The 22,640-nt window shown below is 43.4% G+C and overlaps 1 protein-coding gene across 6 annotated transcripts in view; it reads right to left on the bottom strand.

The window, feature by feature from the left end:
• The window catches only part of LOC124308075 (protein Fe65 homolog), a 200,433-nt gene that overhangs the window by 117,189 nt on the left and 60,604 nt on the right, over positions 1-22,640 (bottom strand). For 3 of the 6 annotated variants that reach the window (XM_046770419.1, XM_046770422.1, XM_046770424.1), the window contains exons 1-3: positions 16,516-16,856; positions 13,075-13,453; positions 10,295-10,306 (exon numbers count right to left, since the gene is read on the bottom strand). In XM_046770419.1, the coding sequence (XP_046626375.1) occupies positions 10,295-10,306; positions 13,075-13,348 (286 nt within the window). In that variant the 5' untranslated portion in view covers positions 13,349-13,453; positions 16,516-16,856. Of the gene's footprint in view, positions 1-10,294; positions 10,307-13,074; positions 13,454-16,273; positions 16,291-16,515; positions 16,857-22,640 lie in introns of those variants that run through there. The other 3 variants (XM_046770421.1, XM_046770420.1, XM_046770423.1) reach the window with 3 other exon arrangements.

Below are 22,640 nucleotides of genomic sequence, written 5' to 3'. Positions count from 1 at the left end.
GATACGAGCATTATTTGGAAAAAACAAATACGATAATTGATCCACAGGTCAGTAGAAGAAAAAAAATCTCCGGCATCGGGGTTTTGCAGTCCGTGTTTTATTTTCCATGAAGAATTTCTTTCCACCGATCACTTTTGTTCGATTTTTTGTTTTACTGGAATTTTTCATTTCATATTGATTTGCTCGTATATCTCGGAAATTAAATGAACGGCCACCTTCGCCCTGGGCTCAAACCTTTTGTTGGTTTTTACAAACAATTCACTGCTTCTGTTTCATCGAAATTGAGTATTTGTTTTACTCATAACAGTGATTTGGACAACAGTGCAAAGTACTGGAATACCCGTTTTTTTTCGTCATTTTTATCAATCTGAAACATTGCAAATTAGGTTTTTTGTGATGCCCCGTAGTATGTAAACAGGAAAATGGTGTTGAAAATGGTGCGGGTCGTGGGCAGGACAGAATTGTTTCGAACGCCCCGTGCACAGAACCGAACATCTCCGTCATGCATTATTGCCTAAGAATTCACGTAGACAAATCGATTAGGCGCGAATGTTGGTTGCCCAAAACAGCGTTTAACAATGCTATTCAGAGCCTGATCGGCGTTTGGAATTTATAAGGCAGACAGAAGGCCGTTGTCCTATTGAAAAATCTACCAAACTTGGAATGAATAGGAAAACGAGGGCGTGCCTACAACGGACTCTGAGCGAGCAATGTCCGATCGATTTCCGTCAGTTTGTTCAAACTAATTGCTAGTCGGGGTTCGAAGCGATGGATCAGCCGCCGGCAATTTCCGTTTCTGACAGAAAATAATTCGCTATCTACATTTTTCCAGCGCGTGTATAGTATGAGGAAAAGAACTATAATTTCCATCATTCGCGTTAGGTGAGTATAACTAGGAATTGGATGAACTCGTGAGCACTATAGCGATTACATGCTACGAATCTATGCAGCCTTACATTTATCTCAAGTCGAGGCTCCGTCTTGACGCCAAAATCAATGACGAACCGTGATAGGCTGGATAAATTTTTTTACAGATCGTCTCATTTCGTGACACGTGATGTGCGATTCGGTAAAACGCTATCCCATGTCTGAATACTCGCTACGCGCGAAAGAGTGTCGATGAAAAATGGCGGAGTTTGAGTAGACCAAAGAATCGGAGTAAGCTCGGAAGACCTCCTTCTTATACCCGCCAGTGTCACATTGAGGTTAAGCCGCTTATAATTGCAAATTATTCATGCCGTTTGGAGTAGCTAGGATCTAAAAGCGCAGAAATAAAATACTCGCCGAGGCGAAGTTTACTGTAGAATGCAGATCGTCTGTACTCTACGTAATCGACGAACTCTGGCCCATGCGAGTGAGAACCTCGTCTCTAGATCGATAAAATTGTACCAAACAAGCTAGTCGAGTTGAAACTTACTCGATTGCGTAGCGAGAAATTTTCGTGCCTAGCACAGTTCGTTGTCATGTAGACATGATTGTTCACGTCTTACAAGCAGCGGAACGAACCTTTAGAATGTTCGACAAATTTGCTATTTGTTTTTCATGGATTAGAACAGGTACCTGCATAGTTACGGGTAATTGAAACATTGCGCACTGGAGGGATTGCAACAAAAATTGTCGAGACGACAGGGTATTTTGCGAAAGCAACTAAGACGAAAAAATTGCTTTCTCAATTTCGATTACAGAAAAATGAACAATCGTTGGCACCAAGGAATTCTCGTAATTTTTTTCCTTCCTGTTTCTACTTTACTGGTTTTCTGACACCATCGTTTGAGTGACAGCAAACTCCGTTTCGCACAGCCAATTTTCATTGGGATATTAATCTTGGACTATGCTTCGATCATTTTCCAAATCTAATAACCGACCAAGGCACTCGGCGACGTGGAAAAAAGGTTAAAAAAAGAATTAAAAAAAAAAAAAAAAAAAAAAACCAACAACAAACAAGAAACAAATATCATACAAGGTACCCATCTGGTTGTAATCACCGAATAAAGATATCACTGGTAAAATCTCCGGTGACTTTAGGAAGACGGTACATAGGTGCTGAACATTATGTAACGCAGCAGTTTACCTACAGTTGAACAACTCTCGCCATAATCATTTCCATTTTCTCAGTCCGCACGAGAAAAGATAGAGCCGGTGAGTGAACGAGCGTCGTTATGTACAGGGAGTGCAGGTGTATAAACTGTCAGACGTGGCTCGGAAAGGTGCCGGTTATAGAGATAGAAGGATCGAGACGGAGTTAGGCTAGGTTGTCGACGCAGCCCTCTGGAGATATCACGTCGGCATCTTGGCTCGAATGTAAGCCAATACTGACGTACAACCTCGAGGTTCGACCCGCCCGCCTGCTCCACGCACTGCGGGGACCGGTAATCCACTTACGAAGAACCGAGACCCAGGGTGCGGCCCGGGGCTCAGTTAGTGCAACGAGTTTATTCCGGCCTGCAGGAGGAATTGGCAACATTAGTAAATAGGGTCGCTAAGGTAGGCGAAGCCTTTTCCTGGCTTCTCCTCCACCTCCGGAGACCTCGCCTTTTCTCAGGGTGGCGTTCATTTGAAGTCAGAACATCGCGTCCCTCGGTTCGTGGCCCGAGATCCCGGCGGCGGCGCAAAGTGGCTGGAAAACAGAGCCATTCTCGGGTTTTAATACCACTCGGTCGTCCATCCTTATACGACGGTGTTGCTACCACGGCGCTGGGTGCCGCCGCAGAGAGGCTTGCGAAGACTTTTATTGCGCGAGCTCCCGCTAATCCCGACCACCCATAAATTCATCCCACGGGAATTGCTTCTTAGCCTCAACTGACGCTGCTCTACCCCCCGTACCGACTACCTGTCAAATACTAACAACCGCCTCGTGCGCAGTTCCGACGAGCGTATGACTATCCCGATACGTGGAATCAGCGTGCCGACTGATGAGCAACGCTTTTCGTTTCGAGCTCGTATGTTAACCAGGCAGAGATCGGAGCGGCCATGGTATGACGGAGCAAATGTCTAGCTGCTGGAACCAGGTCGTCAGGGGGATCGAACAGGGTCTTCCTTTTCTATAGAAAATGCGGCTGGTATGCATAGCATGAATTATCTTGTGCCAAGCATCGAATACACCGTTCAATAACTCATGGCTATATTGTTGATGTCCTGACAGAATCCGACGCCCGGAACTTCTGTACAGGATGAAAAGATCCTTTGAAACGACGTTAGGGTGTGAGTGGTAGTTTCGGGCATGACCGATGGACGATGCTTGTCAATGACAAGTCGATCAGGAGTGTCGAACATGCGGTAGTTTGTTTTTTCTTTCTGTCGTCTGGTTTCAGTGTACGTGAAAGATTTTTCTTCTTAACGTGCGGTTTTCGAGCAGAGAATGAGGAAAACCCTTGACTCCGAGATTCGAGGGTGCCGGAAGCGAGGGATATAATTAACGGTCGGTAAAACGGGGGTTAATTGGTGTTCGAAATGAGCAATCAGGCGCATCTTGTTAAAGAGAATAAGGAAAAGGGCGGACGATGGAGAACGGTAAGTGAGAATAGAGCAGAACTCATTTCAAGTAAGGGACGAAAAGGGAGGGCGTCACTGATAAAAATAAAGGGAGAGCGGGTGAACTAGGAGGACTTTTAATCACACAACTCTCCATTACCCGGGCAGAGTTCCCTTTGTCCAAATTCTTTGAGCCCGATCCCGGGTCTCTGCTATTGGCTCGCGCGGCTTCTGCTCGAAGGTAATCCCTCTTACAGGCATTAATTAGCTTCCAATTCCCTCCGCTATCAATCCTGCACCTGCTCCTCTACTCGCTGAGCCTCCGTCCTATAGTTTCTCATTCCTCTTTCGCCCGCTAGGCTACCTCGCCTTTTCTCACGTTGCTACCTTCCTCCCCGTCTTGGCCATACATTAATTTGCTTCTTTCGCGCTCGCCTAAAGCCCCCGCGAACAAATAAAATAAATAAACAGCTCTCGCTTGGCTAGCCCGAAATCAGCTACGCTTCTTTTCCACCAACACACCCTTCGAAGAAGATAAGAACAGTGTAAAAAAAAAAAAAGAAAAAATTCATCAGTTAATCAAATCCAAACCTTGTTAAATTCAACTACGAAAATTTAAAATTGTCTGTCAACTCGATAAGTCTCGCTTACCTTTTCCCCCGTTCTAGGAAATTTTCGAAGTGAAATCATTCGTCAATGAAACACCGCGAGACGGTTTTTGTAATGTTGCATCTACTGCAAACTTAGGATGTTCCATTCGATAAAGGAATTAATACAACGATAACGTGTAAGCATTTTGAGTTGCGACTGTTCAGAAATTGAATGCTGCAAGTACATCCACGAATGGAAGATTTGCTTCTTTGCAAAGAACTTGGAAATGGCGTTCCAAAAATCGATGGTAACATTGAGAAAAAAGTTTTCAAATCCAATGTACGAAGCCTCGACTGTACCCGGACGTGGGTGTCAGGTTTGAAGCGAACTGTCAATCAATCGCGGCCTGTCGCCACTTGAAATTGCGAATTTCTATCACGCGCCTTTTGGTTGCTAAACTCATACGACTCTGCAGGCGTCTTATATTTTCGCAACAATTTTGAAAAAGTCTCACACAGCTTGCGGCGTATGGACAGTATTTTCTGTTCCAGGCACGAGCCTCCCTTATGTCACTCGAAGAAGGAACACCGGAGGGTGGCACCCAGGCCTTCCTCTCCCCCCTGACTCAGGGCCGATTGTATTCCGATCAGGAGCGCGTTGTAAAGTAACCGCTCAGCAAAGACGTAGGCAGGCCGTAAACAAGAGGGTTACCTCTAAGTTTCTTTTTTTTTTTGGGTCAACACGATCTTCATCTTACTCATTTTATGAATTTTTTAAGTCCTGCATTACGCGTCTGCATGAAATCTAACACCGCGCAAACTGCTGTCGTTTTACCAAATCCCGAAGTGCAGCTTATACGCTGAACGTAATTTCACACGGAAAAAAAAACTCTCACCAATGACGCGTGACGGTCGCACAAATTCTTCCGCCCGCGACGTTTCAGCGAGTGCAATTTGCATCGAGTCTTGCTTGGTATTTCCATCGTCCCTCGCCACCCTGCGTCGCGTACGTGTTTCTCGATGCTCTTCTCGCCCCGTATGCCCCCCAGTGATCTTATATTTTACTCAGGTTCGCAGCACCGCGAAAGGACATTTGCATTTCAGTAGCTCTCGGCGTGGCGTCGCGTCGCTCACCAGCGATTGGCGAATCCACACCCAGATACTCTGGCATTTCCGCACCTCGGGCGATTATTGCAAGCCATATCGCAAATTGTGTGACTCAGAAATACACCTCGCATCAATATTACTTGCAGAGTTGCAGTGCGAACAGCAGCGTGTCACGATACCGTGAGAATGGGGTGGATAACCGTTCGTGCGGGTGATTAGGGAGGAAACAAAAGAGCATCGGTACCTGTCATCGTGGAGAGAGGTTGAGGAGAAACGTGTGCATCGCAATGATAGCCGCGACAGACGAGAGCTTACGAAGGCAGACAAAGTGAAGTCGCTGTGAAGCGACAAACGACTGGATGCCGAATGTAGCTGAGTGGAGTGGCTAAAAGCTGAGGGATACTGTCGAGCCGGCGGAAGGGAGGAGAGATGAGGGATGAGAAATGAAGGAAGAAGAGACGGTCGAGAGAGAGAGAGAAAGAGAGAGAGAGAGGAAGGCTGCATCAGTGGGAGAAATAGACAGAGAAAAAGAGAAGGAGGAAGATGATGAGACCATGGTTTGCCAAATGCGGAAAGAACTACTTTGTCTCCGTTGTAACAAAGAAATCCTGGCTAATTTTCGGATGGCTCTATTCACCCAGGATGATTTGAGAGTAAAATAAGTGAAAAAACCAAGAATCTCGACTCGCGGAGTCTGAGGGTAAACATATTCTTATACCGAGAATAGGGAATATTGTGTCTGGTTGTGATAATGTCGGTAAAGTCGGTAACGTCGCTTCAGAAGCATGAGGTAAGTTAACGAGTTACTACTAGTCTCTAAATATGTTTGTCATTCAAATTTATCGAGAATAGTTCGTTAAATGCTAGTACTGGGAATATTCCAAAGCTTATCCCGAAGTTTTGTGCCATAGGTTAAACATCTTTGTCGCGTGAAGCAAGCAAAGTCCTAAGACACATTTGCCTCTTGGCGGATATTCCCGAATGTTTAAAATTCACATCAGCTTTCATGGTGGCAATGGAGAGCGGGGTCTGTAACTAGCAGCAGTCTGGACAATCGATCGCTGACAATAACAGTGAAACGACTAAAAATACAGCGTCATCGTCGTCGTCGTTGCCGGGTGTAGTTTCGGTAGGCAAAACGAAAGCTCCTCCCGTATTTTCCCATTATCAAATATATAATAGTACAAAGTAGCCGGGAGGATTTATTTATCCAAGCGAGCAGATCGAATGGGACAGATAATACCGGTTTACTCGTTTATTTGGCAAACATCTGCTTGTAATCTCGGATCTACCAGGCTTTCGGTCGGGGGTGGCTCGAGGAGTGTTTGTCGGAGATGGCAAAGGCACCGAAAGGGAGATGTACAGCGGATGAAACTGGCACAGAGAACGGGAGATAATACGTACCATAAACCACGTTTCTGATAGTCCTACACAAGCGCACGGACGATTGCTTCAGGATGCCATCACCATGTTCGCCTATCCATCATTCGTGAAAATGATATATTTTGTTTTTTTTTGGCTACTCGTCAATAATATCGCGAAATTGCACTAGCCCACTCCGTGAACTACGTGTGGATCCGGTATTGGTCCCTGCATTCACATTGCCTTATATCTCAGGCATCGTCTTTTCAGAGGCACTTGAAAGGACCTTGTACGGGTACAACGGAATCGTTTACGAGCCTATAAACCATTCCGCGAAAAGGGAGTGTGCATATGGATATTCGAGGGGTGAGAGTGGATTAAGCAGATCTCATACCAGCTTTGAATAAGAAAAAGAAGATCGAACAGGTTTTATGAATTATCGTGTGTTTCAGGGTGTCCGGCGGTCTTCTTTCTGATCAAGTCACATGGGATGCAGGTACCGATGGAAAAGTAATCCGATATTTCACCGCTCGATGAATATCCATGCATCGATGTTCCCTAGAGAAATAGGGAAACGCATAGGTAGGTGAGTACTATTGCTCTTTCGTAAATTATCTAGTGCGCATCGTGTCCCCGGAGAACGCATTAAATTATACATGTTGCACGGAACGTTGTCTGCGGTTCACCTTTGCACTGGAAATTCCCTCTTCCCTTATCACATCTAACGTTGAAACCAGGTTTAGCAGCATTGTGAATCAGGCACTGCCGTTGCACTCAATGACGAAAGAGGTTTGACGCTACCGCGCCATTCGCATCGATCTCCCATCACCTACTTCGTAGTCAACAGTGCCGTATTCTGATTTTCTCAATATTTTTCAATTCGAACTCTACGGGATCGCGTTTCGAGAGGTGAAATCCAACTTCACACTTGGGAACTGACGATGCAAAGTGCCAAGTGGCTGCAAGTAGCTCTGAAGTTTAAATCGCTTTAACCGTTTGCCCGAACCTGACCGACGAAGAGAGTCTGCGACTAGGGGAATGAGATGGAAAAATTGTGCGATATTGTACCGCAAGGAATGAATCCCCCCGCAAAATCAAAACTGGATGCGGCGATGAAATATGCCAGAGTTGCTGCATTAACCGCGTACTGCATCCCTTGAACAAAGAAGGCCTGTGAAGATAATATTTTCACAACACGACACTTTCCTGCCGTATGAATAATGGATCAGGAAACGACGGCTGTTTGGAATAACTTACTTTCCACGGGCTGCTATTAAACCAATTTCAATGAATTACTATTCTCAGTGCATCGAAGTTTCTCAAGTGTTTTTCAAGTTCTGCTAGGCGCTTCGTGCACGTTCTAACGCAAATACTTCAAGACTGCAAAGACTCGACGACCCATCTGTTAAAACTAGTGCTTCAACATAATCACGTTAGTGCAGCTTTGTTGTCCCACGTGTATTGCACTTTTCGCGCGAAATTACGTAAGCGATAACCATGTGTATGTGCAACGGAAAGATTCCTGCTATGTTTGTACGCGTGGTGAAATTGCTCGGCACGTTCGTAAAAAACGGATTTAAAAAACAAAATTCAAACCAGACTAAGGTTAGTTCGTTGGAGATCAATTTATGAAATTCACGCGAGTTCCTTGTCTGCTCAGCGGTGGAGTTCCTGATATCGGAAAGGATATGGAAACGGGGGGTTCGAAGATCAGTTGATCTGGCGAACGGCATATAAAAAAAAGGATACCTCGCGTTTTTTGACCGCAGAAGAGAATTTGAGTCTGCAAGAAGGACGGAGGGTGACTCGGTGGCTCTGGTCTGGGACCAGGAGATGATGGCGAGGGGTCAAAGCGGAGGTTGAATAGGGGATTCTGGATTCTTGAAAGGATACAATTCCTTTCACTGGTTTATCTAAGCGATATACACGGGGGTTAGCCTCGAAATAAGGTTTTATTGATTTTTAGAAAAGGACAAACTTCGAGGTTTTTGCTATGTGTGTGTGTTTGTATGTTTTTTTTTCTCTTTTACTTCTTCTCCTCTCTCTAAAACCTCACGTTATACAAGAGATACGATATTGAACACAAGACTAGGATAGTTCCGCTTTTCTTCTCCGTCCTTCCCTCCCTCCCGTTCTCTCGCTCTACATCTTTATTTACTTCTTTCGACAGTTTATATCAGTCGTTCTCTTGCAAAAGATTACCTTCTCCGACTTCACCCTGTAACCACGAAGATTATTTCTCTCTCCATTTCTTCATTTCATCGGGCCGGTAAAAGTTATCAATCACATGTTAGATTGGAATTTCAGCCAACGTTTCCTGAATGCACATAGGTGTCTACAATACTTATAGGAGATAAGTAAAAAGAGGTAAAATAACCCCCCCAAGATAAAATCAATTGTAACACATAGAATAATAATTTAAAACATGCGACGATGTTGGGCATGATTTTTTATTATACTTTAGCTACAATTTAGATTGTTTTTGCCATTTTTTACTTTCCCGTTTCTCTGTTTTCAGAGAAAAAAGGAAGTTATTGCAATCACCCCGAAAACGAAAAGTTGAGTTTTCACTAGATCTCGATGTTTTGGGATCAAGAGAACCACTTGCGACCATTTTCGGACGGATGTCTGTGAGCGCGTGTATATATGTATGTATGTGATCAACTTTTTTCTTCAACGGTATCTTGAGCCCGACTGACCGAATTTCGATGAGTTTGGTCTCAATCAACGCGGCTTTTCCAAACTTAGAACTGATTCTATTTTGGCTTTGATCGGGTCAGTACTTTTTGAATTATTTAAATAATAAATTCACAAAAAATAAAGTAGAAATCATGATATCTTGAGAATGGTCGAACGGATTCGAATGAAAATTGATAACTTTAAGATTTGGAATCACTGATCACGAATCTGAGGTTAGATTCGCAAAATCAAAAATCGTGAATCCGTTATGGTTGGAAAAAAATCTAAAAATATTCAGTTTCTCATAGAAATTAGTAGGCGGAGGTGTTTTGGGTCACCGAAAACGAAATCAAAATCAGAAATCAAAAATTTATAAGGGTGGATCCATTACAGTGGTTCAAAGTAAAAAAAATCATAACATTTTCATATAACATCGTTTCCAAGGGCTTTTGCATCGTCAATCATGAATCCGAATTTGTAGTTCGAAATTTGAATTGGATATTAATATTTTTTTGTTCCGGAAACTTGGAACCTACAATATGAAAACGGGAAGTTCGAGGGTTGGCTCACAATCAGCCTAAAGCCGCTTGTTTCCGATGCTACCGTTGCTGCAATTTATTAGCGAAAAAATTGATTATTTGCCTAGTGTGCGTAAAACCAGTAATAAAACACTTGCATTATATCAGCGTTCGATTTAAATGACACCGGTCAGACGCACAATTGCTTTGTATTATCGAAATTGATTGTTTATGTCGATTGCAACGCATCCGTACAATGACGGGCTCAAACCGCGGGATGATAATTTTGTTCCGGTTTCCCCTATTACACCTACTTACTATGATGATTGCATGCATTGGAATGAAGCATCGCTACACGCTTATTTTAATTGCCATAATTACGATTATTATTGCCAATATGACTATTAACACATTACGTAGGCATTAATGAACGTATGTGTGGATGTATTGTTGGTGAGTTATGTGATGCAGTTAATGGCGAATGCCTCGAGCAATTGGCTTTTCGCTATCGCATATTATATGTAATATTAGTAATTGAGATGAATTAATGGCATATCGTGTACGTACCTAGTTTCTGTGCTGAAAAATAAAAATAAAGAAATTACAGTTACATGTCAAACGTATATGTGAGTGTGTAATGATTAGGTATATGTATATTCTATGATTGCACGAAGACAAACTAATTGACATTCATGAGGTTATGTAATTGGTTTTCGCTCACGTACATTAAATGAAGCTTCTTCGGATAAACTATCCAAGCTGTTGATAGCAGCAAATTTAATTGATGGATCAATTGTATACGCAAAAATTAAGACCCAATTTTGTTTGAGTAACAAAACTTGTCGTTTCAAATATTTCTCTTCTTTCAATCATAAATTATTGAAGTAAAAATGATCGATATTCATTTCCCTTGATCGATCGGGAATATATTTGATAACTGGATCTTTTTTTGTCAGCCTCCAAGTGTATAAAAACTTTGCCAAGTTTGCGAGAGAAATTGTGGATTTAGTGTGTGAAAGGTTTAAATCGAAAGCACTGGAAAAAGCATAATAAACGTGGATATTTTTCATCCATTCTGTTTGATCTCACAGAGCGTAATATCCGGCACGTACTGGAATAGCATACACGTGTGCACGACGATAAGAAACGTGTTGAACTAAAATTGCGATTCCTGCATCTAATTGCGGAGGAATTTAATTAAAGCACGAGTTGCAAAATAGGGAGATGGAAAGAGATAGCGAGAGAAAGGAGAGTGCTTGATGATTGAAAGATGTGTAAGAAAATTAAACCTGAGTGGTTGACGATGGGGGCGACCGGTAAAGCCCACGTTGCAGGGTATTTTAATTGCGTCAGTCAGGTGGGCATTTTAATGAAAATTAAATGCGTATAAAATAGTATTTGAAAACCGAAAAGAAAAAGAAGAAGAAGAAGAAAATTACGAGAGAGGTCGTATAACTGTATGTATAACTTCGACAAGCAGGTTCGCAGTCGCAGATTTCCTCGCATAAATTGAATCGCGTTTGGTACGCGGTTGAAATACCAATCACACGTACAAAAGGATTCTTTTACTTGGATTATGTTTAGCCCAGTCGCGATAAAGCGGGAGCAGCATTTTTTAAATCTCTTCACAGTATGTCAGTAACACGTCTCGAGACCGAGGAAAAAATTTACGGTCACAACATCAGTACCTTGCGTCTTGCCTACCACTTTTCCTTGTTGCACCAAAAGACAATCTCTGCCAAACCTAATTGTGTCAGGGTTCGCCATAATATAACGTGAACTCTGTTGTATTTGGAATTGCAATCGGCCCGCGAAAAGTAAATCATGATAAACAGCGGTAAAGATTGCAAGCTTTGACCGTTATTTCTCAAAGCCGTCATGTACCCTGTATACTCCGTGCTGCGTTTCTACAACGACCAAAGCTTGGTTCGTAGCCTACACTGAGAAAAATTTCATTTGTTATAGTAAATAGAAAAATTCAGTAAAACAGGTATCGTTAAAAGAATCGTTTGAATATTGTTGGAATAACGAAAAACGAGGTACGCGTAACCATTTTGCGCTATTGTCGATCCTTTTTTTGTTATTGCAACGCAAAATCAGTTTCTTCGGTTTACTCTACTTTTGTAGTTAGATAAGGCTTTAACGTCAATTTATTGTGGCACAAGCATTAAATTTTTGCAACAGTTACAAGAAAATATAGCGACAGTGAGCGGAATGAGAAAGAATAGTAACGGATACTAGACTTTGTGGTAACAGCTACGAAACTAATTTTTATCTTGTACCTAGAACTAGATTTTTCGATTGTCGTAAAAAATTAAAATAGTTAAGGACTGAGCGGTAACCGGAACTAAAAATTTCTCTTAGTGTATACACATGGTATCAACACGTGCCGATATAAATCCAAATACACACGAGTCTGTATTTTGATAAAACCTCAATTTTGATATTCGCAAATAGTGATTCCGGTATGTGATGAAACTTCAAATTCAACGTTACAAGAGACCACGATTCAATCCGGTATCACTGATGCCGTGGTTTTAGCGGTTCAGTTTTAGCGAGAGCGAATGCAACGCGTTCGACGTGAATGCGAGCGGTAATTTTAACAGCCAGAAAGTTCGTCGATTTTGGTATAACTAGACCAATTAATATGGAAAACTGCTCTGAAATTGAACAGGGATTCAAACTGAGTAACCGCGAAGTTATGAAACTTTCGAAATATGCGCAACGGCGTATACTTCTAGCGGGAAAGCCGAGAGGCTCCGATTTCGAGTGAAATTGGTTATTACCCTGGATTGTAGGGATTGGGGATACGCTTCGAGTTCTAGGCAAATGTTTACGCGGCCTATTGTTAAACGCTTCGAAGAACACCTCGCGAGCCGCTGGCATAGAACAGATCTGTAACTCTGTTCGAACTCCGAGGACCGCGGTATAATACCCGAGCTCAACAGTCGTTTTCCCCGTCGTCCTGCAAGGATCAGGATATTTTTCGCTACGTCTGCCTTTCCACGAGAAATCTCTCTATTACCAGAGCCGGGGAAAATATACCAAAACATACCAAGTTTCCCACCCTGCGGAAGAGGGGTGCCGTTTTCATCTTACGGTCTCTGATTTTCGCTGGTGCAGCTCGAGCTAAACGGAGCGTGCTGATAGTTCGTCGTTCGGATCGAAACGAGTCGAGGAACTCTCGCGGCTCTTGGACACCGGGCGTGACCCGGAAGTTGGCGGGACAAATTACACATTGTTAGGCCCAAGTCATTAGACCACTCTCGCCACTTTCCGAAAATCGCGCTCGAGAGTTAGTCAACTTTACAGAAGGAATCGATCAGACGGATGGATTGAAAACTCACCGAGAAAGACGTCCTCGTCTATGTCGTGGCCATCGAGGTCCAGGTTGTCGGCGGAAGGGTGATTGTCGAGGTTGTTCTGTTGGGCCTGGGTGAGAGCCATGGTGTAGTAGCTGGTGGCAAGGAGCTCGGCAAGGAGGGGCAGGTAAGGAGATATGAGTCTGGGGCTAGTTGCGCGCAAACAACCGGGTAGCCAGAGCCCGCGTCCTGTGGGGCCGACTGAAGCCGCACCCGCTGTCACAAAACTGCCGCTCAGGAGTTCTCCGCACAACAACATATGTAGAATATCACTCCGGCACCACCGCTGACCTTACACTGGCGCCCGGGCTAGTAATCGTCTCTGACGATGAGGCTAGGTCACTTCCTGCTCCAGGACGAGAACCTGAAACGTAACGAAAATCATCATGAAACCAAGAAGCGCGACTTTTGACCGTCACTACGCGGCATGGACGTGGTATGGAACTTTGTCTTTCGACGACGCACGCGCAGCTGTTGTCGATGGATATCCATTACGTCATAACGAGGTCTATTTTCTAAACGGCGATCAGGTGAACTTAATTCGAAGCACGGAACTCGACCACTTCAAGCGCCTGCTTCGAAGAGCATTGCTTCTACCGCTCGGACGGTAATCACTGATTGTCAACGAAGCCGACCGTCGTTCGGACTGCCAGTTTTTAAATTAATGTAACGTGAAACGTACCGGCACGTCATCGAAATCCGTCTTTCGTTCGTGAGTGTAATTGACAAGATATTATTTAAGTATGTTTTAACTATCGACGAGTTCAGTATTTAAGGTTCGAGGCTATAAGGCCGATTAGTAATACGTGACATAACGTTTTGGTAAATTTTCGATTTACTTGAAATTTGAACTAATACTAAAGTTTTACAAAACTAGTGGTCCATGCCCAGTTTCATCGCGTTTTTTGAAAAAAAAATCCATCGATCGAACCAGTTTTTGACGTTATTTTAAAGAATATCTGGATACGTATGAAATATAATTGATTGAAACAGGGTGAAAACCACTTTTGTTACGAAGATCGATTATGAGTTTGAATTTCAAACAAAACAAAATATTGTAGCATTTCACTGATGTTTCCCCTTAAAGATATAAAACATCAGGTTTAACGGAATGCTATGTAACGAATATTAGTAGGTATTTTAGCCAATTAAGTAACGAATATTAGAGTCGTATGAAAAAAGCTATACACCGGTTATCTCGAACATGAAAAAATCAATCCAATAAATCAACGAATGAATATTCATATCTGGAGAAAGGTAGTTGACCTTGCATAATCACATTCAGCGATTCAAATTTGGCAAGATCCGAGTCTCAAAGTGCGGCATAGTTATGCAAAAAACCGTAGTTCGCTCATTTCACAACGCTAAACGTATACCTAAGTAGGCTGTTAATTAGATCGCAGCTCCGTTAAAATTCTGGATTGATACCATATCATTTACAGATTTTGTGCTATTGTTGAACAAGGAAGTCCGTAAAAGACGTTGTACAAATGTAGATTACACAATCATTATCATATCCAGCGGCTTAATCACCGTCGATACTATTCGAGCCATCGTTACGAGAATATTTTATCAGCGTATAAGCAAAAAATACAACAATTACAATTAAAAATCGATTTTTCATCGCTAACCATATTTTTTCCATCTTGATTCAAGTGTTTATCGGGGTTTGAGGGTCGCGTGACAAACGGATATGGACACTCTGGGGTGTCGAGTTGCCGTCGCTGTTCAACCGAGGGAAAAAAAACCACCACAGTATCAAAACTGTACCCTACGGAGTGGAGGGGTCGAGTATCACGTTGAACGGAAGGTCAAGGTCAAATGGCAGACCGTAACAGCACCTCCGTGGCGCCGCCCTGTCAACGTTCACCAGAGCAGCGAGCCGCTGACTCAACGTTGTCTGGCTGCCTCCTGCTTTCACTGACTTGTTAAGTCACCGTGGCACAACGAGATCTATGTATAGGCCTATAGCCAGCATTGCGTATCCATTCCATTCAACAACGAGACGGAAAGCAAACGTAACGCGTTCCTCCGTACGATGAAGGAATTGTTGTTTTTTGTTTTTGTTTTTTTTTTTCAACATTTACGGCTATGTTACATTAAATAGTGCTCGAAGTACCGCGGCTTAAGAAATATAGTTGACTTCTCATCGTTCAGAATTTTGACAAAAAATACGTTCTCTCAGTCTTTCTTTACCTGCTTGCGATCTGTTTTCTGAACGATACAGTTTCAGTTTGACGGATATATTAGTTATGAAATCGTTATCGGTATGTCAATGTTCAGCGCATTTTTGCGAATCTTAGATCATTGCTTTGATGTTTCCATTTGACTTTCGATTACCTCGTTCTCGTTTATTTTGAGAATTTTGGCAATAAGCCAAAAGTCACGATGCAAGAAAAATTTCATTCTACATTCTTCACTGACATCACTATTTCTTACGGCGAATGACCCAAAACCATTGAAAGGGCTGTTACATTTTCTACCGAAGACTTTAAGCGCAGCTTCTGCAGTTCACAGCAAACAGTGTTTATTGCAAATTGTTATGATGAAAAACGAGTGTGGCAGATCAATGCACGATGGTTCGCGGGTCACGCATGTTGGACAATGACGCAGAATCATCGCACGCACAGATTTGAATACTCGGCTATAAGTGGTACCGCGCACGTTGATAACGGTACAGAGTCTCCGCCCGTTGCTGATAGTTGAGGAATGCGACGCAGCGAGTCACAACTGGATGGTGTTTAACACACGCCGAGCATGCACGGGCTTCGGATCCCTGAGCCACGGTGAACCGGGTAAAGTTGACGATTTATTAGTTCTATCCGAGAGAACAATCCGTCCTCCCTCTTTCCAGACTTTAGTGGCGTTTTAGAAGGCTTGGTCAGTAATTCAGAGTTCTACTTAATCGCGTAGATTCAACCGCGATCGTACGTTCTCACTCGGAAGTTTAGTGTTATGGGTTTTGACTCTCAACCACGCTTGTTAATTTTGATTCCATTAGTTCGGTTTCCGTGTTACAGAAATTGCTCCAAGTGGTATTTGGACGGTGCTGTTTCACCGCGAAAACAACAACACGCGCTTAAATTTATATTCGAGTTAACAAACCAGCGCCGTTACCCAGCTCTAAATTACGATCAACCTAATTAGGGTATCGAGGTGTTGAATTTCGATCGCATACACCTACCTCGAGTTCGTTCGACCTCGGCTATAGAATTTCTCTTTGTACAACCATCACGGTCTCTCTCGATCTGAGTAGCGCATGGCGCGGTCACTAAGAGCGGATACCGCGCTGATGAAAATTGACGATATCAAACTAAACACAAAGCCGAGGTAAAGAAATGGAGACACTTCGATTTGTAAAAAATCGCTCAATTGACCGGCTTGCCGCAGGACCTCGAACGAATCTGACACTTGACTGATACTCACATCAACACGATTAACTTGCGATTAAGTAAAATTCCATGGTGAGGTAGTAATCGGTAATCGGTAATCGATGGTGCGGATAATGCGAGGTAACCGATTGGCCGAAGTTGCACAAGAGCAGCGTTTAATCACACACAAGAAATGACAGGACTCTTCACTTCTGCACAACCAATCGTAAGTGCTGGTAGTCACGTGCTGTGCGGATCATCCTCGGGTTTATGATCCAACAAAAGTCGTTGGGAACTCGGGACAACTTTTAAACCGCACTGAGTAATTTTCGCGAATGACTAGAGATCGTTAGCGCCGTTTCGACCGGGACTCTTGACGAAAACGTTGGATCGGCACTGGCAATGAGGCGGTACTGAGCCGACCTAAACACGCTGGATCGCTGCTCGTGGCGGCATCGGCGACCAACGACCTACCGAGGATTCCCCTCGCACCGGCGAATCGGGGCTTGGGCAGAAAGACGATCTCCCGGCAGCTGGGATCGTGGGTGCGTGTCGGCGAGAGATGATGTCAGAGGAGAGCCTCGCGACTGGTTTGGAATATTAATAAATTCTAGTCTGCCGTTGGCCAATCCCGTTACCCCATTAGAACCTATGCGACGAAGGAATACCTGAGGAGCCGAGAAAAGAAAGGGTGGCTATTCTCTGGGCCCTTCCTCCTCCTCCTCCTCCTCCTCATCTTCCTCCTCCTCCTGCTCCCAGGGCACGGCAGGTAAGTCCGGTATTTTCGTGCAGGCATCGTTGGGTTAGTGCGTTAAAACGACGCCACCGTCGCAGCCGCTGCGCGGCTCGTTCGACTCCGGAAGTCGACGCAGCCGTTTGACCCATTTGTGTGGTCAACTTATTTTTATTGTCTCCAACGTTTCGAATCCCTCGACGCGTGGGGACCTTTTCTTGACGAAACTTGTATACTGCCGGGTACGGTTTTACTTCTTTGAAGGATTTCAGTAGCTCGTTCCGAAAGTTTTTATACTTTTTCGTAAAAGCAAAAGACAGTCACCTCGTGTCGGGACGATTCAGATTCGATTTTCCGATGGTGCGAGACATGTAACCACGCTACTTTTAATTGCTGCAAATTGACGCTCAATCATGTCAATTACAGCTATCCAGTACAACTTTACAGCAGGACGCGTGTTTTTTGTGTTTTTTATGCACTGAAGAGTAACGTAATATTAAATTTAAATTAAGGCTTTAGAATTTGAGTTGGAAATATGCATGTGCTTCACGTTTAATATTTTTTCGCGTAATGAAAGAATGAAAGAAATTATGTATAAAAAAAGGGCAGGCTGATACGCTTCACAATTTCTGTGTCCGTTTATCTACTAAACTAATGAAAAATAATGTTTTTTTCTGCATTAGATACTTTTTTCAATTTCGCCTTTTCTTCCTTTTGCTTTTATTACCAACGTTTTGAAATTCTCCTCATGAAATTTTCCCATCTTCCTTCTATAGCCACCCAAGTATAAGCCTAATATGGGAAAGTGGCCATGTTTTTTGACGACGTCATATAGCGAAAACAGAGGGTTAGAAAATTGGTCTTACGACGGAAAATTCTGAGATTGAATTTATTCTTCGACATGTGTTTCGCGATTTAAAAATAACCTGCAGCTTGGTTACTCATCTTGTTTACTGTAGTTGCAAAAAAATAGGAAATTAAGTAATTTCCCCAATTCCTGATAGCCAGCGCTTGAATTCGAATATTTTTCTTGAGATTGCATCACTCGTCACACCAGTAACAGCGGTAATTTTTCAAATTTGTACAGCTTGGACGATTTTTTTCAGTGATGAATTAACATTTCTTCAAAATTTATAGCACGATAGGGATGATCACGCGTATGAGTATGGACTTGATATTTTTCAAACGAAGCCTGTACAATATACATACATGCTCTGTAAATAATATAGCTATTACATAGGTACAAATCGAAAATAGAACCATGACGATTTAATATACACTCGTGTTTGCACCGAGGAAGGGATTTGCCTACCAGCGTTTCTGTGCAGAAAATTCTTGATCTCGACTCGGTAAAACTCTGCCCTAAGGTAAATATACGCGAATACCTGAGAAAGAACAAAAAGGGACAACGCGCGGGTCTTCGCTGTTTCGCGGTCGCTTGGCACGGAGAAGCCTGGAGAAAGAGAGAGCGAGAGATGGGGAAAAAACTGAGTGTTAAACTTGACCGAAAGATAAAGCTGAACGCGTCGGGGCTTCGCAAAATAAACAGCGAGTATGAGGTATAACGAAAGTGTAACCTCCATGGTCGAAAGCTGGTTTATCCTGGTCGCACTCGGTTGACCTTCCAGCAAAGCAAATGGCAACAAATAACCTTGGCGGGTCGTCATCCCGGGGGAGAAACCGCCGGCATCCCGACGTAACCCACATTAGCGTTAAAACATTGTCACATCAAGTTAATCAATCTCTTCCTCCCCCAGCATCCGCGAAATGCTTCCCCGCGTAATTCTACGTCTTCCAGGCCGCGTTCGCAAATGCGACGCAACCCGGATATATTCCCGACGCTGTTATATAGGTACAACCGGGATCCGGGATCGCTATGCAGGTATATTAAGCCTTGTACCCGAGTCGCGTTTAACCCTCCATCGAACGGCACCCTCAGTCCTCTAAATACCAATTCAATCTAACCCGAAAGCATTTCCTATATCAGTAATGTCGTGCTCTGCCTTTCCCATTATCGTATATCGACCGATTCTTCCATCGACGCCACACTACATTTCCCATTGACGATGCGGAGGTACGCCGAGTCTCTTCAACCTTAACTTTATACACCCGGAGAATGCAGGACCTTCGTCATCCCGGCCACGCGTGGGCGACATGGATGACACCGTATCGACAAAAGTATCCTCTAGTCAATTTTTGATCAACAATTATATCCACCTCCTTTTACCCCATCATTCATCATTTCTTTTTTATCATTCTCTCTCTTTCTCTCGCATTGTTCTCTGGATAAACAACGCGCGCTACGAATACCCCGCGACCCAATGAAATTCTACGTGAATGGTTGTCACGGCGCTTTGCCACACTGCTCTTCGACGTTTTACAGGGAGAGTAATGAGACTTAATTGAATATCCCCTACTCTCTGACGGTGGGTTTCAATGTTTACTCATCCGCGAGTGCTAACTTTTGGCTAATTCGATAGGGAAGATTGAATCAACTGCACAAAGAATAAGTTCCATGGGGTTTCACCTTGAGGGGGAATTGAAATCGTTTTGTTATCTCGAAAAATACCTCACAAATTGCGATGAACAATTCTTTCCCTTTCATTTCCTTTATCTTCTTCTTCCTATCTGCGCCGAAAGCCGCGTCAAGACAGTAAACGCAATTCAGGATGAACATTTCACGCTTGATAAGTATTCCATGCGAGTAAAAAAAAATTACTCAATCTTGGTGTTTATTTCCATTCAAACAAGCCGGTCACTGGTTGTTCAGAATTACCGCGTACGATTCAGTAATGGGTCGCATCCGTTTTAAACTAGAACTCATCGCTTGCTGCAGTATACCTAATTCGTCGTAATTTTTCGACATCACCGGAAAATATGCCGTTATTTGTTTTGAAACAGGGTCCAACGAATAGTTCGAAAATTCATCCACTCTCTTGTGCCCCGACGTGTAAACGTATTTGATGAAACGGCTTACAGATATTCATGGAACGAAAATTCCGATGAACGAATTCGTTGCTCGAATCGGGCTTGGTATGCATGTTCAACATTGGCAATACGAAACAGATTTCAAACCGTGGAAAGGACCGAGTGTCGATTTTGAAAGCGAGATCAAACCGGCTGGTAAAAAATCAAAAACAAACAAAATTGAGTCATTTCATGACTGAGTAATATTTGAGCAGCGAATCGAGACCGTCGTCATCAAGAGCCGGTCGTTACAGCCGCGGCCTTGTCGTTAGCGCTAAACTGAGTTCAGAGTAGTTTATTTTTTCTTCTCTCCACCTTCTGCCGGACAGGTATGGAAATAAATGGATGAGAAAGCTTTTACCGTAATGTCAGAGGATGACGATGCGGACGAGGTATCTTTTTCAGATGTGAATACACACATATACCTGTGTATTTGTATATCGGTATCGACCGCTTCGGGTAATCGGCTGCGCGGCGGTTCTGCTATTGCGAAGGAGAAACCGTTCCCTAAATGGGAGTACTCCGGTCACGATTTCCGGTCTAATACCTTACATACACTGTGCCGTACAGGCACGGAGACGTAATCCGGGTGTCGCTTGGTGCCGGCAACTCTTCGTAAGGCGTGATATAAACTCGGAGGGCGCCGGGGTACGTCGACACCTTTTTGAGGGCTAAACCTGACCCTGAGTTTTACTACCCTTCAGCCCTTGTGCGTAAATTAAATCCAGAGGAGGTCTGTGCGCAAGAGTGTAAGTTCATGTACAGGGTGTCTCATCTTAAACAACCCGGTCAAATATCTTGCAAATCAAAAGTATGAGAAAAAAATGGTTCAGACAAACGTTGCAAGGTTCAACGGTGGAAAGAAGATGAGAGCGTCAGATTTTCCGTAAGCGAACCCGCTGAGGCCAGGAATGATATATTTTTTTTTTTCATCGGCATCTGAAAGGGCATGAAAAAGTACTCGCACACTTACCACCTAAACTCGACTGGCGATGAGATACGAGCCGGTCAAGCTGCTGCGGAAGCTTCCTGTCGTACTTGGTTCATGAATTTTGCGTATTAAGCAGGATTCGCAGAAACATGCACCTGACAGGGGCCGTGACGTGAACGCTCTTTAACCTTTTTTTCTAGATAATTATATTGTTCTTCAAGATTTACCTTCAGATGCCGATGAAGAAAATATACCGTTCCATTGAGAAACAACGAAGTTGACCTTAATCTGTCGTTGCGTTGACCGCATCTTCTCTCATCTATCAAACCTTGCAATTTCTGTCTGAATAAATTTTTCACACCACTTTTGATTCCCGAGATATTTGACTGGGTTGATTAAAATGAGACACCCTGTGTATCTGTGTGTCTATGTATGAAATATATTTGTCAAAGGCATTCGTCTCGCAAGCTCTAGATTAGGCGCGTCTGCTCGTGCAGGGGTAGGAACTGTGGCGACGACCAGGGCGGTCGTTGTGCCGGTCACGGGGTTGGGATGGCAGACGTCGAGGCGCCTCCCCCACTTCCGACATCAAAACTGGAGCACGCTTCAACGGCCGTTATCCACCAGCCACCCCCGGTGGGTCGCATTTACACAATGCCACTGCAGCAGGGAAATTCAGGATCAAATCAGCTCGACTTCGGCGGCAAGGGGTGGCCGAGTTTAGCGCCGCCTCACGAGGTTCGAGCTTCACGATTCACGATGGAGTACGAGGAAAGGAAGTCTGGTAAGAAGGAACTCGAGTCTCTCTTCTCTCTCTCTCTCTCTCTCTCTCTCTCTCTCTCTCTCTCTCTCTCTCTCTCTCTCTCTCTCTCTCTCTCTCTCTCTCTCTCTCTCTCTCTCTCTCTCTCTCTCTCTCTCTCTCTCTCTCTCTCTCTCTCTCTCTCTCTCTCTCTCTCTGTCTCACTCCGGTTCTGACATTTTCGTAGTTTTCTCATGCAGCTGTGCTCCTCGCAAATTCCTTCAGGATGAACTGTCGCCTGCAGCTAAGGATCGACGAAGGATATAGGCACGTTATTCGTATGAGTTCGGAACCAGAAACTTCACGTTTTCGCCCTTGCAAATTATTTCCAACATTTCGGTCCAGGCGAGTAATCGGATTCCCTGATTCGAGTTAGAACATCTTTAGGAACATCTCACAAAAATGTCGACAAGTCAATCGATCGTAGAACGATTAATCTTTCACCTGTGGAATTGATGAGAGGAAAAAAAAAATTGAACCGCAGAAAAATCAATGTGATCAATGTCTGTGAAAATTTTCATTCAATGTCGAAGAAATTCCATTCTAAATTGAAAATCCTTATCAAATGATAGGAAATCTAGTAATTAATGACATCCAGTTGAATTTCATTTTTCTGGATTTTTTATTCACTGTTGTATTTAGGTTTCAAATCCTGTATTATTTTACACAATATTATTATTACTTTGTTATTGTTATCATTATCGTTGTTATCGTACAACGTGTAACTCGGAGTGCGATAGTTACACATAT

The sequence above is a fragment of the Neodiprion virginianus genome, chromosome 6 (genome assembly GCF_021901495.1).
Source record: "Neodiprion virginianus isolate iyNeoVirg1 chromosome 6, iyNeoVirg1.1, whole genome shotgun sequence".
Taxonomy (NCBI): Eukaryota; Metazoa; Arthropoda; class Insecta; order Hymenoptera; family Diprionidae; genus Neodiprion; species Neodiprion virginianus.
This window is presented reverse-complemented; position numbering and strand designations above follow the sequence as displayed.